At 55.1% G+C, this 15,223-nt stretch overlaps 3 protein-coding genes across 3 annotated transcripts; 2 read left to right on the top strand and 1 right to left on the bottom strand.

Moving 5' to 3' along the window:
* Positions 1 to 1,015, top strand: CABS01_05051 (ASF1 like histone chaperone; the record flags this gene model as incomplete). The annotated part of the gene is made up of 4 exons (XM_060538421.1): positions 1 to 109; positions 171 to 210; positions 272 to 580; positions 649 to 1,015. 4 exons carry the CDS (start codon positions 1 to 3, stop codon positions 1,013 to 1,015), a joined length of 825 nt encoding a protein of 274 aa, XP_060405593.1.
* A 1,640-nt stretch (positions 1,016 to 2,655) lies between these two features.
* Positions 2,656 to 5,024, top strand: CABS01_05050 (uncharacterized protein; the record flags this gene model as incomplete). The annotated part of the gene is made up of 2 exons (XM_060538420.1): positions 2,656 to 4,506; positions 4,578 to 5,024. The coding sequence occupies 2 exons, from the start codon at positions 2,656 to 2,658 to the stop codon at positions 5,022 to 5,024; spliced, it is 2,298 nt and encodes a 765-aa protein (XP_060405592.1).
* A 3,755-nt stretch (positions 5,025 to 8,779) lies between these two features.
* On the bottom strand, positions 8,780 to 9,585 carry CABS01_05049 (uncharacterized protein; the record flags this gene model as incomplete). The annotated part of the gene is made up of 4 exons (XM_060538419.1): positions 8,780 to 8,891; positions 8,947 to 9,142; positions 9,245 to 9,291; positions 9,446 to 9,585. The coding sequence occupies 4 exons, from the start codon at positions 9,583 to 9,585 to the stop codon at positions 8,780 to 8,782; spliced, it is 495 nt and encodes a 164-aa protein (XP_060405591.1).
* Between the last annotated feature and the right edge of the window lie 5,638 nt (positions 9,586 to 15,223).

Raw genomic sequence — 15,223 nt, 5'->3', positions numbered from 1 at the left:
ATGTCGATCGTCTCGCTTCTGGGCGTTAAGGTTCTGAACAACCCCGCCAAGTTCACGGACAAGTACGAGTTCGAGATCACCTTCGAGTGCTTGGAGTCCTTGGAGAAGGGTAAAGAATCCATTCGGAAGACAGCCATGATCTCACGTTTTTCTAATCAACTTTCAATCAGATCTCGAGTGGAAGTTGACCTACGTTGGTTCTGCGACTAGGTTAGTTCAACGTGGAATTTTTCACCACGTTCACCGCCATTCGCTGACAGCCAGACAACAGTGATCAGTACGACCAAGAGCTCGACAGTCTTCTCGTCGGGCCCGTTCCCGTCGGTGTCAACAAGTTCATCTTCGAGGCCGATGCGCCCAACACTTCCAGAATTCCCGACGCCGACATTCTGGGTGTCACTGTGATCCTCCTGACCTGCGCTTACGACGGTCGCGAGTTCGTTCGCGTTGGCTACTATGTCAACAATGAGTACGACTCTGAGGAGCTCAACGCCGAGCCCCCCTCCAAGCCCATCATCGAGCGAGTCAAGCGCAACGTTCTCGCTGAGAAGCCTCGTGTGACCCGCTTCGCGATCAAGTGGTACGTTTTCGTAGACATGAGGGGAAAACAAGAGGCGACAGAATAGTGGAGCTAACTGGGAGCCTTAGGGACAACGATGCCGCCGCCCCCGCCGAGTTTCCCCCTGAGCAGCCCGAGGCTGACCTCGTGCCTGACGAGGATGAGTACGGTGCTGAAGAGCGTGACGAGGAGGAGGAGGCCGAGGCTAGTGGTGCCAACGGCGAGAAGCCCGTTGGTGAGGATCTCGAGATGGCCGGTGTCGAGAACGGCGAGGGTGAGGCCGTTCCTGCGGAGGAGGACGAGATGTCGGATGACGGCAGTGTTGATATCGAGGGCGAGAGCGAGGACGAGCTGGAGGAGGAGGGCGAGGGCGAGGGCGAGGCTGAGGCTGCCGATGACGACGCCATGGACGTCGACACCGGTGACAAGCCCGTCGCTGTTGCCGGCAAGGCCTAGGAGGTCGCTACTCACTAGGTGACGCCTGTCGAGAGATGTTTTGACGCTTTTGCCCATACCCCCATTGTTTTGCCGACCCAGAAGTTATTCGACTAGAATTGCGCAGGATGGCGGTTTACACGAAGAATACGACCTGGATGATGATTGCATAAGGTACCCGAACTATTCAGTATAGATGATGTGGTTTGGAGAGGGACCAAGTGCAGAAGGGACTCGATCCTAGTAATTAGATGCAAAAGATACCTTTTCCTGTGTGCCTATTGGACTCTTCCTGTTGACCTAGATGCGTGTCGAAGCGAGTCACCATTTTTCTACTTCCAAGGTTTGTAGTATTAGTTCCAACCCCGCGGTGGGAGAGATAAGAAAAAAAAAAAAGTGAATGCCAAGCTCCATGAAACGAATCCCGACGACACGATCTAGCGTCTTCTTCTGCATCATGCGACTGAGATTGAGACATTTTCAAACGGGCTTGCGAATTCCATCCTCTCCAGACCACACTAAGGCACCCCAGCAACCAGATGCCTCTCCCGCGCCCCTTGTCCACCCCTCCCCCCTCCGCCTCCTCAGGTTGGGTTTGAATGATTGCATCTTAACGCACGTGAATTCTCCTTGGCGGCATTCATCTGTCAGCAGCACAACGCCATTGACAACCGCCAAGGCAGCAGCCATCGCCAATCAACTTTCGATTACAACTCACACGATCACACGCCGTAGGCCGCGAAAAGCCGCTCCTAGTGGCCGGCGCCGGACGACACCCCATCGACAGCCCTGCTTTCTTGGTGATCGCTAATCGACTCCGACGACTCATGCTCAAAACTAACCTCACCTCGGTGACTCCTCCAGCTCCAACCCCACGTTGTATCTTCTTTACCCTGCCCCCCCCCCCCCCCCCCCCCCCCCCCCCCCCCCCCCCCCCCCCCCTCCCCCCCCCCCTCTCCCCCCCCCCACCCCCCCCCCCCCCCTCCCCCGCCAAAAACCACCCCCCCCCGGGGCCCCCCCCCCCCCCCCCCCCCCTTGTTTCTTCTTTTCCCCCCCCCCCCCCCCCCCCCCTTCATTCGCTCCCTTTTCCCCGGCATGCATTCTCAAGTCCCGTCTCCCTGCGTCACACCACACATTCGGGGCGCACAGAGATGCATACGGGGAACACATCCGTACCCACCAATCCGGTCCAGTGGCCGAAAAGCTTGGGTTCGGTGATGTCGGCCGATGTTCGCACGCACGCACCCCCCGGACCCATGAAGTCATCTCGAGACGGGACTATCACTTGCCGGCCTTCGTCTCTCCCGCGCGCATGCTCGCACACACCGAAGACACCGCGCCGTACCTTTGAGTCCCTAGGCTCCGCAGCTCAGCCGCATTTGGGGTCGATCTTCTTGAGTGAGGGGAACGTCCTGGCTGCCTAGGCTAGTGATTGTGGTGTAGCTGGAGATTGCCGATGGCACAGTATCCTGATTTCGGATGTCTTGTCGGAGGTCCAGGGCAAGGCAGGCTGTGCATGTTAGTGAGTAGAAAAGGGCCGCTGTTCTAGGAACGAGCTGCCCAGTTGATTCTCTTTTCTTGATTCATCATCTTTACAGAGTCACCTGCTAAATCTTTCTTAAAATATACTTGATTCGACAGACTTGTTTTCGGTCCCTGCTATGTCAACCCGGAGCCCTGAGGAGCTGCTCAAAGCAGTCGAGGCAAGCCACGACCAATACCTCCGTAACTTACGAAGTCTACATGACTCCCTGGCTAGTGCCGCGAGAGACAGATCAGATACCAGGACAACAAACAACGCTCGCCAGCCATCCCCCCTCCTACAACCTTCTCCAAGCCCCGTCCAGAGTCCAGGGCAGAGTCCACCGCTTTCATCGGAAGCAACCTTTCAGCCTGCTCTTCGCCGTGCCCGCCGCTCAACCTTTTCAGACCCTATCGAGAAGCGGACACTGTCCAGCGTCGTGGAGAGAAAGCACGTACCGGCCTCCATCCACTCTGAGCTAGACGTCGAGTATCTTCCCTTACTTGACATTGCAGGCCCTCGAAGTGTCAACAGTTCAGATGGGACCCTCACAAGCCCTCCCACAAAACTAGTTGAGCGCGTATCATGGACGGACAATCAACTGCTACGCCATCTCAAGTACACTGACTTCACCGGTGGCGCCGCTATTGCGCTCACCGATGTGATCAAACGGCAAGCCGACATTGACGAGGATGCGGTATTCGAGGAATTCGCTGCATATGAAAGCCAGGGGTACGTCAGTTCAACCTTTGAGCTGTACGATGTCGACAAGGAAGGATCACCTAGACCCGTGGGCAAACACCCAGACCGCCGTCCTCGAGGCGCCGCAGCCGACGCAGCTCCAACTCCTACTCAGATCGTCGACGCCCCGACGGTGTGGAACGCCCTCAAAGAGATTCACGCCGATGGCCAGGCCGTAGGTCTCGTAACGATCCTACAAGAACCGTCAGCTCTCATGCTCGGCGCGCTACATATGACGATGCGCCCATACTTCGACATGACGGAGCTCCTCAACCATCTCATCACAGACCATGGGAACAACGGCAAGACGACGGCCCACGTCCATCGAGCCTTTGCGAAGGATGCTTCGCCCTCGCATCTCCGCCAGCGCAGCTTCTTCTTCGTTTTCAAGTACTACACAGTCGTAGGCGAGGGCCTCGAACCAGCCCCCTTTCAAAAGTACGATAAACGCCCCGCGGACCGCCGCTCAAAGGACCACATCGACATTGCAGAATGCAGCTCCATCCTCGCCCTCTCCCTCTCCGGCCCGCCACGCCAATCCGTGAAACAGACCCGCCGCCGCGAGGGCCCGCAAGAAGGCTTCCTCTTCGACACGTTCGCGCCGTGGCACCTGCTTTCGATCCAGTCCTTCCCAGACGACGAACACACCCTCCGCGGCGGCGACGCCGAGGCGCACAAGAACTTCCCCTCGGGGCCCTACGCCTTCCTGGACGCCCTGGTGACCGAGTACCGCGACGCGACGAAGCGCAACCTGGCCCTCCACGCCCGCATCGCGAAGCTCATCACCCCGCCGACGGACTTCATGTTCGACGCCCGCCTGCGCGACAAGCTCCTCTTCGAGGACAAGCACTTCACCTACATCCGGCGGTACTTTTGGGCCTACAACACGCTGGGTGTCGTCAACGAGGGCCTGCGCGCCATGCTGGCCGCCTACCGTGAGACGTTTCCCGACGACTTCTGGGAGGGGAGGCACCAGACGCTGTGGCCGCACCCGGCGCCGGAGAGCCCCGAGGGCGCGGCGTACCGCGACAAGATGGTGCTCCTGCGGTCCGACCTTGAGCGCGCGTGTCGGGACCTGGAGACGGTGCACGCCAAGAATGCGGCAACGCGCAAGGAGATTGAGAATCTGCGGGACCAGCTCTTCAGCGGGAGCTCCATCAAGGAGTCGAGGAGGGCAATCGAGCAGGGGGATAACATCAAGGTCCTGACGTTGGGGTCCATGGTGTTTTTGCCCTTGACCTTTGTGACTGTAAGTTGCAATCCCACCTACCTCTTATTTCCCCTCAACGTTCTTATACTGATGCATCCAACCTCTCACAGTCAGTCTTTGGTATAACAGAGTTTACAATCTCACCAGAGGACTGGAGATTCCCCGTGACAATGGTCTGCGTCTGCGTACCCTTCATCGTGGCTCTCATCCTCCTGCAGACGCGCGCGGGGTACTCGCTCGCGAGGCACACCTTCGCCGCGCTCGCCTGGCCGTTTCGACTCTTCACGGACGCCGTTGCGGATGAGCAGTTTACCCCGGCCGCCGTCATCATGCCCACGACGGAGACGAGACCCAGGAGGAAGAGGCGGTTGACGGGCCGTCGACCCCCTCCGACACGTTCGCCACGGCACCAGCAGCAACCGCCGCACCAGTACCAGCGTGGCAATGATTTGGGGTTGATACAGTCTTTCATGGGGTGGTGGACGTGGGTGAGGAAGAATGGGATTCGCAGGAGCGGCGGTGAGCGTGGTGACGGTTCGGCGTTTGGAAATGTGTGAGGTGGTTTTTGATTTATTGAGATTTCTATAGTTGTTAGATACCCCCTTTTTACGTTTCGAGACCGTCAATCTACTACATACAACACTACAAGAATTAGATGTGAAGGCTTGTTTCCTGAGTGCCAGCCCAGCCTCTCCAGAATGGTCGGACTCTGGGGCCCGGCCAGGGACGGAGGCCTTTCTTTCTACTGGCTCTACGCACATCTCAATGTCAAAAGTCGCCGGGCACACAACACCGGACATACTGACAAGTATTCAGCTATTGCCAAGCTCGATCAGAGAATCAATCAAAAGCCGACTTCGACACATGCAAGAAGCTGGGCCACGTTGGGATTCGACACATCAATCACTGCTTCCCTTTTCCAACCGAGCAAAGCGGGTTTGGCCCGGCTTGAGCAGCCTGTTGTTCCCCGAGTATATCTGACATCACCCATAAAGCATGGCAACGAAAAAGTCTTTCATCCTCGATCTGGATTTCCCGAAACCTGACTGCCACATTGAACCCCTCAAAGAAAACGTATCTCAAGCCCCGTCCCAATCTCAGTGGAAACCTGATCCTCTATTCCAGTCAGAACGATTACGCCAGCACGCTTACCTGTCTCGACAGCTGACACGAATCGTCACAACATCACTTGCTCTACAGTGAAGTCTCCTAAAGAGGGTGACTTCCCTTACCCCCCATTGATGCGCCAACCCGACCATGTTCTGGAAAAAAAGATTTGACTCGTATGGCTTTGATGGCCGTGGTCCCGATTTCTCACATCTCCACCTGCCCGGAACCTCGGGAATCATACCACGCTGAAAATGTCAAAGGCGAGAGATCTCATGACCACCCCTGATGCCATCTTCCACGAGCAAAGAATCGAAACAAAACAACGAGAAACAAACAACATGTTCTTGAACAACAAAAAGGCGAGTAAGAGAAGGACCGGCGAGCAGGGATAACTGAACAGCTTCTTTGTCTCAGTCACCAGATCGCCAATCTTTGTACTCCGTCAAACAGCGTCACCTCGCCCGGTTGCTCGTTCCCTCGATGTCGCAAGTCCTTCCTCCATCCCGTTCTGTTCTCCCGCTTCGTCGTTTCCGTCATCTCGGTAACCTCTAGGAGGGGAGTCTTAGATACTTTGAAGGAGGCGAGGTCACATCCGTTTAGATCAGGGTCAACCTTTGCTTGCGCGACGTCTCTGTCTACTTTGGCGGGTTGAATCTAGTCCATTTGTACTATGTCTGGAAGACCAAAATGCCGCTGGCCACAAATTCACACGACACATTATTGGGGACGAGGGGCCGGAAACAGAATCTCTTCCTCTTCCTCCTCCTCCCTCTTTCCGCCCCTGTCAAAGCCTGGCTTGTCACCCGACTGAACCCATGTCGCCGATCAAGAGCCCCCCCCAAGGCTCTAGGATTTTCTGCCACACGTAACAGAATTTCTGACCATCGTCATTTCGACATTCGCTATCTGCGACGAGCCTGAGCCTTCTTGAGATGTGAGCACTACGGATACTCCGTAAGCAGATTCGGAAGAAGAGAGCAGCTCCCCCCCCCCCCCCCCACTCAGGCCATGTAAGCCAACCACTCCGAGTCCTCTTCTCCCGAGTCCTCGGAGGGGGCCCGCCGGGTCGGGGTGGGCTGACCGTTTGTGCACTAGGTTCGAGTACCCCGCCGCAGTAAATGGCGACCGGCCGAGGAGGCGTAAGAATTTATGGGTGCTGGAAAAGATCTACGATTGTTTCCCCCCTGGGTGCTCCACATGAAGTAGAAGAAGCCAGCCGTTGCTCTCAAAAAATGGCCGATATCCCTGCTCGCGCTTTGCTTCAGAGTTGTGGATCTCTCCTCCCAGCCACCCGTTTTTACAAGAGAGTTCATGATATACTATCCGTGCTGTACGGATACGGAAGCTTGCTTGTCAGTCCGCTGTTGCGTGAGGGCTTCCTACTGAGCTACAGCCGAGCAGTCTGACGTACAACTCTTAGCCAGGCCTCGTCAAGAGATCTACGTTGGCGCAAGAAATGCGGCGACGTCGGCGGAGATTAAGGAAGGCCCCCTCCTACAGGGTTCTCCGGGGGTAGGGCGCGGGAAGTGACAGCTGTCGAAGAGAGCTTTGACGTCGGACGCCTGCAGATGGGTTTGCAAACCGACAATGGCGGTTTCTGTGCTCCCGTACCCTGTACTCCTGTACCTCGGGGAGAGAGGGCGGGAATGCCGTGTAGCTGTGGCAGATCGTGACTGAAACATTTGTGATGGCGCTGTTCAACATGAGAAAGTCGTCTAGTTTCGTTTCTGTTGTGGACATGTCACCTGCCATTGAACAAGCGAGGCGACAGGCCGTGTAAGTTGAACCAAGTCGATGGATCATCAGGAAGCCTAGAATTAGGATCAGGACTCTCGGTAGTCGCAATCTAACCCATCAGGCCGCCAGCCAACGATACGAACTACATAGCGAGTTAGTCCCATGAGCTTGTTTGAAGAGGCTAAACGAGTCGAGTGAATCATGTGTCCCTTCTAGAGGATCGTGGTTTGATAAGTATTATGTCTATTCGTAGATCTAGCGGTTTGCAAGGCAGAGCGTAAAGAACGACTAACTGATGATCTTGCTAAGGATACGGGCTGTGTCCTTTTCATGAATCCGACCATCCCATGGAATAGTCGCCGATTGGGCGAAAATACTGCTAAATGGCTGCTGCGCTGTACTAGAATACGGGATGATCTCGATCTTGGACTGGATCTTGTATCGTGTGGGTGGTGCTTTGATGTTGTCCAGTTCATTTCTCGCATCGCACAGACAGCATCGCGGGAGGCAGATCCGCAAGGGCAGCCATGGCTTGGCGTAATTCGATTGGCTCATTAACGACGACAGAAGCACCTCGGGATCTGACACTGACAACCTGACAATGATAGACGTCGTTACCAGTTAAGCCATCCTGGTGTGGAATAGAGAGGCCCTTCCTCTCTAGCTGTCACAATAGGGAAGGGGGCTAAAGGGGGAAATGATTTCCCAATATAGCAACACCATCGGATCAAAAGGAGGACGGTGGCCGTTGACATTGACCGGAGCCGGGCTGGAAAGTCAGCAAGAAATCCGAGCTACAGTCAATAGTGGAAATCTTGTTCCTTGCCTACCAGCCAAGAACGCTCTGCTCGTGACCATTTCAACCCAGCAGGGCTAGATTAGTAGAGACAAGCCCCTGATTTTGATGACAGCAACGGGGTCATGGACTGTGCATCGGAGGCTTCGAACGACGGTTCCTGCAGAAGGGTCCATCAATCTAGTTCGCAAGGAGAAACGTCGTGTACGTTTTCTGCGCGTCACGCACTTTATTGCTAGCAAAACTTGGCGCGTAGGCGGAGCGTCGAGAACAGCCCCGAACGACGGTGGATCAATGTTCCCATCCGTCACGCGGCGTGTCTTGTCTTCGCTGTTCCTGGGACGAGCCAAGGTCTCTTTTGGACAAGGTCAGGAACAAGCCGAGCTGAAGCTAGGTATTGCCGGAACTCCCTAGAGGGGGCGATCCTCATGAAATCGCATCCTGTCCTCCCACGTGTCGCAGGCATGGGGAAATGAAGAGCATGGACCAGCTCAAGGCGGTGCAGACTTCAGTTCAGCCACAATCCCCCGCTGCTTTGGCAGCCTTTGTTCTATGCGGCGGATTCTGTGAGCTGCGTCTTTACATTCGACATGCTTGAAGGCAAGCCGCCCTGTAATGGCGTTGGCATCCGGTCCCAAGTCATTGTCAGGCCTGTCTGCACGCGGGCGGCTAAGACCCCTTTTCTGCTGACAGCGCGGCCAGGCGGCCGCGCCTGACCGACAGCGTCGAATCCGCGTCTGATGCGGCCAGATCTTGACGTAGACGTGCCACGGCGACCAGACTTTTGATTTGGAGGTTCGACAAGTCCAGTTGCGGGTATTCGTAGTTGAACTTACACAAGGGAGATGGCGACAGAATGCGTGTCGAAGAGGGTCGAAGGGCGCATACTTTCAAGAACGGACTTGCGCCCCTCGTAGACTCGCAGTTTGGTGACACAGAGAAGATCGGCAGCGAATCGGCAGTGAAGCGGTCTCACATCGACTAGACTAGGAGAGCACGGGATCCTTGGCGATGTACCGCTGGCGGGTTCAGCTGGATGATGAAAGGTTCCAGAAATCTGGCAACCGGTGTCAACTTTGAGACTTAGGCGCAGGCATTATGCTTCGCGAACAACAATCCCTTAATAACGCGTACGGGCCGCAGCGAGGGCCGTCGGGAGGCTCAGCGTCCCAAGGCCGGTACTGTGTATCCGTATGGGTTACTCAAGGGTATCGGAACTGCAGATATTTGAATTGATTTCCAGTTTTTGGTCAGGAGATTTATATCCCGTCCGATGATACAATGGACACCTGTACTCGTGTATATCGTTTGAAACCAAACAAGCCCGCTGAAGACATCGGATGTGATGAACGGATAGCGCGGTCGTAAAAGTTGATGATGACGAGTTGCTGTGTGGCTTGGAGCATCGCAGGGTTCAAGAGGTCCGTTCCACCCTCCAATGTCCGCGTCCGAAGCCGAAGAGAGGCGACAATCATGGGGAAACGGGGTCAGGGATACGGATTGAAGGATGCAGGAATTCCTGGATGGGCCGGGGACCACCGTAGCACGCGCCCGAGTCGATATCTTGTTTTTCTTTTTGGCTTCCCCTATTCCACATCCCGCTCAACCGCTCTCCGAACGGGCATGTGGGCCTTCTTGATGCGGTCAAGCGCGACCCTGCTCCTGAAATTGGTCCCTGTCGTTGTCTCTGGGGTGCAGACACTGACAATGTCAAATTCAAAAACGAAGTTGACAGAGGCACACCGGAGGGAAAAAGGAGGGGTGGTGCTCTCTGACATGCCGCTCGTTTGTTGTTGACGATGGCGCCGATTTTTACGAGCACACGGGCCGCCGACAGGCTCATCAATGCTGATTTAGGTCGGGAAGCCGATCAAATCAGGTGTGCATGAACCTTCAAGTTGCGCTGTCACAAACGCAGACACTCCGAACGGTGAGCCAAGTTGGCGCAAGACGGTTACACTGCTTGTCTAGTGAAGGAGCCGTGAGGCTAAGAGTCGCGAGCGACTGACACGGTGTCATCTTGCTGTGCGTTTGACAAGCTGTCTCGATTTCGAATGCCTTTCCTCTTTCTGCAGCATTTGCAGACGCAGGACCGCAATGTGCAGCTGGAAAAAAGCAGTGGTTTCAAGCCTGCCTGCGCCTCCTGGATGCATGAACGATGGGCGTCATGCCGGTTTCTGCTCCTGTCTGGTCGGTACTTTTCTCGAACAGAAAAGCACTAAGAATGATAGTAAGAGTATGACAGGGACGATTCGCAACCTCGGTCCTTGGATGTGGCCCACTCAGCTCCGATGTTATTTGTTTTGCGGTTCGTCCATCCGTTCTTTTAAAAGAAAGGAAGCCATATGCCCGGCGTCGTCCAGTGCGGTGTGGCATCCCGAGTCTGTAGGCAGTGGTTCCATCAGGCTTCTAGAGTTCGTTGCGAGGAAACCTATTTTAGTCTTTCCTTCTTTCTTGATCACGAATATGGCAGGTCTCGGTCGGAAAGGTAGATGCTTAGATGGATGCGAAGGGCGAGCAAGAAGCCGAAGCTGAACGGGTCAAGGCCAGTCCGTTCCGCATGTCTAGGATGACTATGTGAGAATATGTTGCAGGTGCCGCCACCAACAATGCAGCCAGCGTTGGTGGATGATCCTGACACTACCAGAGATGGAGACGAGGTCTGGTGAGGGTTCGTTAGGTTTCTGGAACCCGATTCTTCTTCTTGTACGTAGGTTTCCCCAGTCCATCCGGCGGCTAGGTAAGTTGAGCTGTAAGGCAAAGTATCACAGGACGGATGCAAGGCAAGGTAGGCGGTCCCTCGCTTTGGAATCGAGCGAAACGGTACCTCGACGTCGTCCGTAGACAGGGCTTGTTCACCCCTTTTCCAACCCAAAGATGGGAAGTTGCAGTTGCAGGCATCTGCAGTTATATTCGGCCCAAATTGTTCCTGCATTTGCATCGAGACTGGACGCACGATGAGGCAAGCTGGTGAAGTCGGCACAGCTCGGCGAGTTTGATGGGAAGGAGCGCGCACGGGATAGTCTGTTCGTGAGAGATGATGCGCGACCAATTGAATAGACGATTGACAACGAATGACTAGTCAGGTCTCGAGCGGCTTGTGAAGGAGATTTCGAGCTCAACTGAGCTGGATGGAGCGAACCCAAGCGAATGGGATATCCAGGCTGCCTGGAACTCCCACAGCTGTGGCAGCTCACGCAAATTCGAAGGTGTAACCGTGCAAGGGCGAATCTTCGTGGACCTTGGGGTTCGAAGTGGTGTGCAGATATCTGACCCGATGGCCAAGAGTTCGAGGCGACGGGGATTGGTGTGTAGCGGCAAGAGGCGAGCAGTCTCAAATGGGGCGAGTACGTACATGATCGATGATTTGTAGCGTCGGTATTTCATCACTGCGGTATCTTGCTCGAGGACGAAAGTCCAAAACGACATTTGAGCGTAATCTGTAGATGCTAGACAGAGGTGAACTTCGGTACGTACTGCGGCGAACGCTCTACGGCTACCTACGCTGCGATATACCTAACCGCAGTTCTATCTAGTGAGGAAGATATGTGGTAAAAGGTAGGCAGGTGCATTTCATCCTCAACTTCCAGGTTAGAAATCGTGAGGATACGTACCTCTACTTGATATCACGGAAGGTGTCAAGGTGAGTTGAGGACAGGTCGAGGAAGGGGTGACTGTGGGATGACCCCCGCCACTTCCATCGTCAGCCAAAGGATTGAACTGAACTTGGGTGCTTGGGAAGGGAAGGCTCACGGCTCACGCAAGTGCGCGCAGGCGCAGGCAGGTGCAGGTGCGGCAACCATCTTTGGAGGAGAGAAGGAAGCGATGGAACCCCTGCAGAATTCTCAAACAGATTTCTGGCGTTACAGCGAAGCGGGAGTCGCGGGACCAGTCATCGTCGTCCCATCCCACACTTTGATTTTTTTTCTGTCTGTTTCCAAGGTTCTTGTTGGTGGGGTCGCGTTCTTGTTCACATCTGCTTCGGGAGGTGATGGTCCTTTATTTTCTGTATCGTGTATCATGTATCATGTATCCGTACGGATAATACAGATACCTCCATTGTCAAATTCCAGATCAACCGACCCATGGAGATTTGTTTTGTTGAATTTCCAGTTAGCAGAAGATGGGCGGGCATGAGAAACACTGCAATATGCCCACGTTACACGCCCGTAGTATCCAGTCTCACCACAAGAGACAATTGCTCCAGATTTGGATTTTCGAAGCGACTTACATGAACTCTGACAGATTGCCACTTGTACCTATCCTTTCTCCAGACTAGAAGCGATAAATACTCACCCTCCGTACTGCTTCGCATCTTGTAACCTTTCCCCCTGAGCCTGGGTAGCCTCCTTTCTCCTGTTCAGAAGACCGCTGTGATCTCCAAACGTCTTGATGTCATGATACAGACGTGTAATCAAACTGGCAATTCCGAGAACTCTCTAGGTAGGGAGTCTAGGTTGTGTCCTGCTGGACCCGTCGCCCGTTGCATGTTGCGCGTTGCTAGTTGGGCAGCAGAGCAAAAGTTGTAACTTCCATTATCGCTTGGTTCGGTTGGTACGCCCGCTGGCGGACTCGGCGAGGCTCCATTGGGCTTTGATGATTTCCTTGCTACCTTACTGGAGTTGGTAGGTCGCCGGCGACTGAGTGCCCGTTTGTACTCTGGGATGTCGCGCTTTCCTAGGTATCTTTGCCTTAAACAACCATGTACTCCGGTACGTATCTACCTTAGGTAGTTTCTGCCCGCTCGCCCACTTCGCCTGAAGCCAGGAACCGCTCCGCATCGCGCGCACGAGGCAAGGGGTCCGTTCCCCACCCTCCATTCTTAGCGACCCCATCTCCTCCCTCATCCCAAGGTGGTGGTGGTGAGTGAGTGTATGTACCTTCTTAAGTACCGACTGGCTCTCTGTCACTCTCATACGATACGTAGGCTTACATAGTACATAGGTTGTTGGAGGCAGTCGTTCATGCTCACATTTCATCCCACTCTCATACGTATCGGTAGGTACACGTACCGGGCACACCACACACAAACTCACTCTCACTCTCATCAACTCTCACTCGGACACACGTAGCTCGCGCTTATGAATTTAGCAGTCTGTTCGCGCACATCAATCTCTTATGGCACTCAACGCGCTTTTCGCGTTTTCCTCTTCAAGACTATTCAATAATACCCATTACGTACGGATACCTCACCTTCATCCCACTTACCTAGGAAGGAATACGTACCGAACAGAACCAGGGACTCCCCCGTCCTCATCGTCCCGGATCAGGTCCAACTTTCACGTTCAGGCAGACCGGCCGCTCTGCTCTCGTTCCCACGAGCCATCAGTGGTCACGCATCACACCCCCATCCATCCTTTCCATCCATCCACTTTGCTCATCCAACCTTGACCCTCCAATAAAGCCAATCCCACCGTTTTGTGCAACCTCTCCGCTGCACCTACGGCCAGTCTACCTGTTCAATTACGAGTCTGAGTACGTATCCATATGAATACCTTAGGTTGCCTAGGTAGGTACGCAGTGTGGCAGTCGAGTGAACTCTGGCTGTCTCTCATCGCACCCGCAACAAGCCTGGCAGATGGCGGCAATGGAGGGCAATAAGGTACAGATACCGATGCTCGTTGATCGCTCACTCGGTGTCCGTGCCATGTGCCTTGTGCCTGTCCATCTGCTGGCCCTAAGTGATCCATGCCCCTTTATTCGCGACCCATCCTATCCATCCGTACCTTAATCTCTCCGTATGCACCGCGGCGACCAACTGTACGTACCCTTTACCTGGATATGGCCAGGACCTGAGGACACAGCCTTTTTTTTGCTCTCACGCTCTCTGCCCTCTCTGACCGTGGTCCCCTCTTCCTCCTCTGCCTCATTCTCTCTGGCACCGCTCACCCCCCCCCCCCCCCCCCCCCCCCCCCCCCCCCCCCTCCCCCTCCCCCTGTCCCCCCCCCCCCCTCCCCCCCTCCTTCCCCCCCCCCCCCCGCCCCCCCCCCCCCTCCCCCCCCCTCCCCCCCCCCCCTCCCCCCCCCCCCCCCCCCCCCCCCCCCCCGTCCGTCAGACTCTTGTCCAACTTTGCTGCTTGTCCCTCCTTTTGCACGTTCTGAACCGCTGCCCTACGCAGTCCTACCTCGCTATACTCTGTGTACCATCCCCTCCTTTCTACTTGAGCGACAAGGCCTATCTCTCTGTGTCCCCCCAAAGAGAATTGGCCCCCGGTCCTCATTCCACCCACACGGAACCACCATACACACACATTCATACACACTCAACCTCTCACACTACTCTTCTTCTTCTACTCAACTCTGCTCTGCTTTTTCAACCCTATCCCTCTCGCTCCTTTCTTTGCTTCTTGCAAACAGCAGTGAGAAACCTCTACCATCCCGCAGCGTTGCGCCCCAGCGAAAACATATCCTAAACGAACGGGCTCATCACGTTTCTCAACCAGACGCACCAAACCAAGCACAACCCTTTCCCCCCCGATTATCTGACTGGATCTGGAACCTCGCCGCTCCTAGGCTCGATTTTAATTTGATCACCGCTGTCCACACATTTGCGGCCGCGCCTGCCAAAGCTAAAACAGCGCCCTTATTTGTCGCGCCGCCCTATCAGCTGGGCCAAAAGCAATATCCATCGGCCTGCCCCCCGACGAAGCTTCCGCTCGAAACACCACAAAAAACCAACACCACATTCTCGAAGTCTGCCATCTTGGGTTCTTTGACACCGACTGAAATCACTTCGCAGCCTCTTGTGCACTCAACTCAATCATTGTCTCGAGGCGTTCGCTGGACGACATCCCAATTGTGCCCGCACACACACCAATATACACTCACTAATCTACCACTCAATCACACTCTAACCGACCCAGTTCCCGCACGACACGCACGACTCGATTCCACCCAGTTTCCCGCTGCAGTTCCCCTCCCAAAAACTGCCACGCCCCCTCCACCACCTCTTCGCAGTCACGCTCACGAACCGTTCTTCCTTTTCGAGTCGCAAGGGCCTGGCAACGATAGCTGCATCCTTGGATCAATCGGAAGAACTCCTCCCTCTCACGCTGGATTCCAAGAGTCGCTTTCCCAATCGCCAACCTCGCAGCTGCACCGCAACATCGCCGTT

The sequence above is a fragment of the Colletotrichum abscissum genome, assembly GCF_030869225.1.
Source record: "Colletotrichum abscissum strain IMI 504890 chromosome Unknown Scaffold_10.1, whole genome shotgun sequence".
NCBI classification, from domain to species: Eukaryota; Fungi; Ascomycota; class Sordariomycetes; order Glomerellales; family Glomerellaceae; genus Colletotrichum; species Colletotrichum abscissum.
The sequence above is the reverse complement of the archived record's forward strand: the minus strand, read 5'-3'. Positions and strand labels throughout refer to the sequence as shown.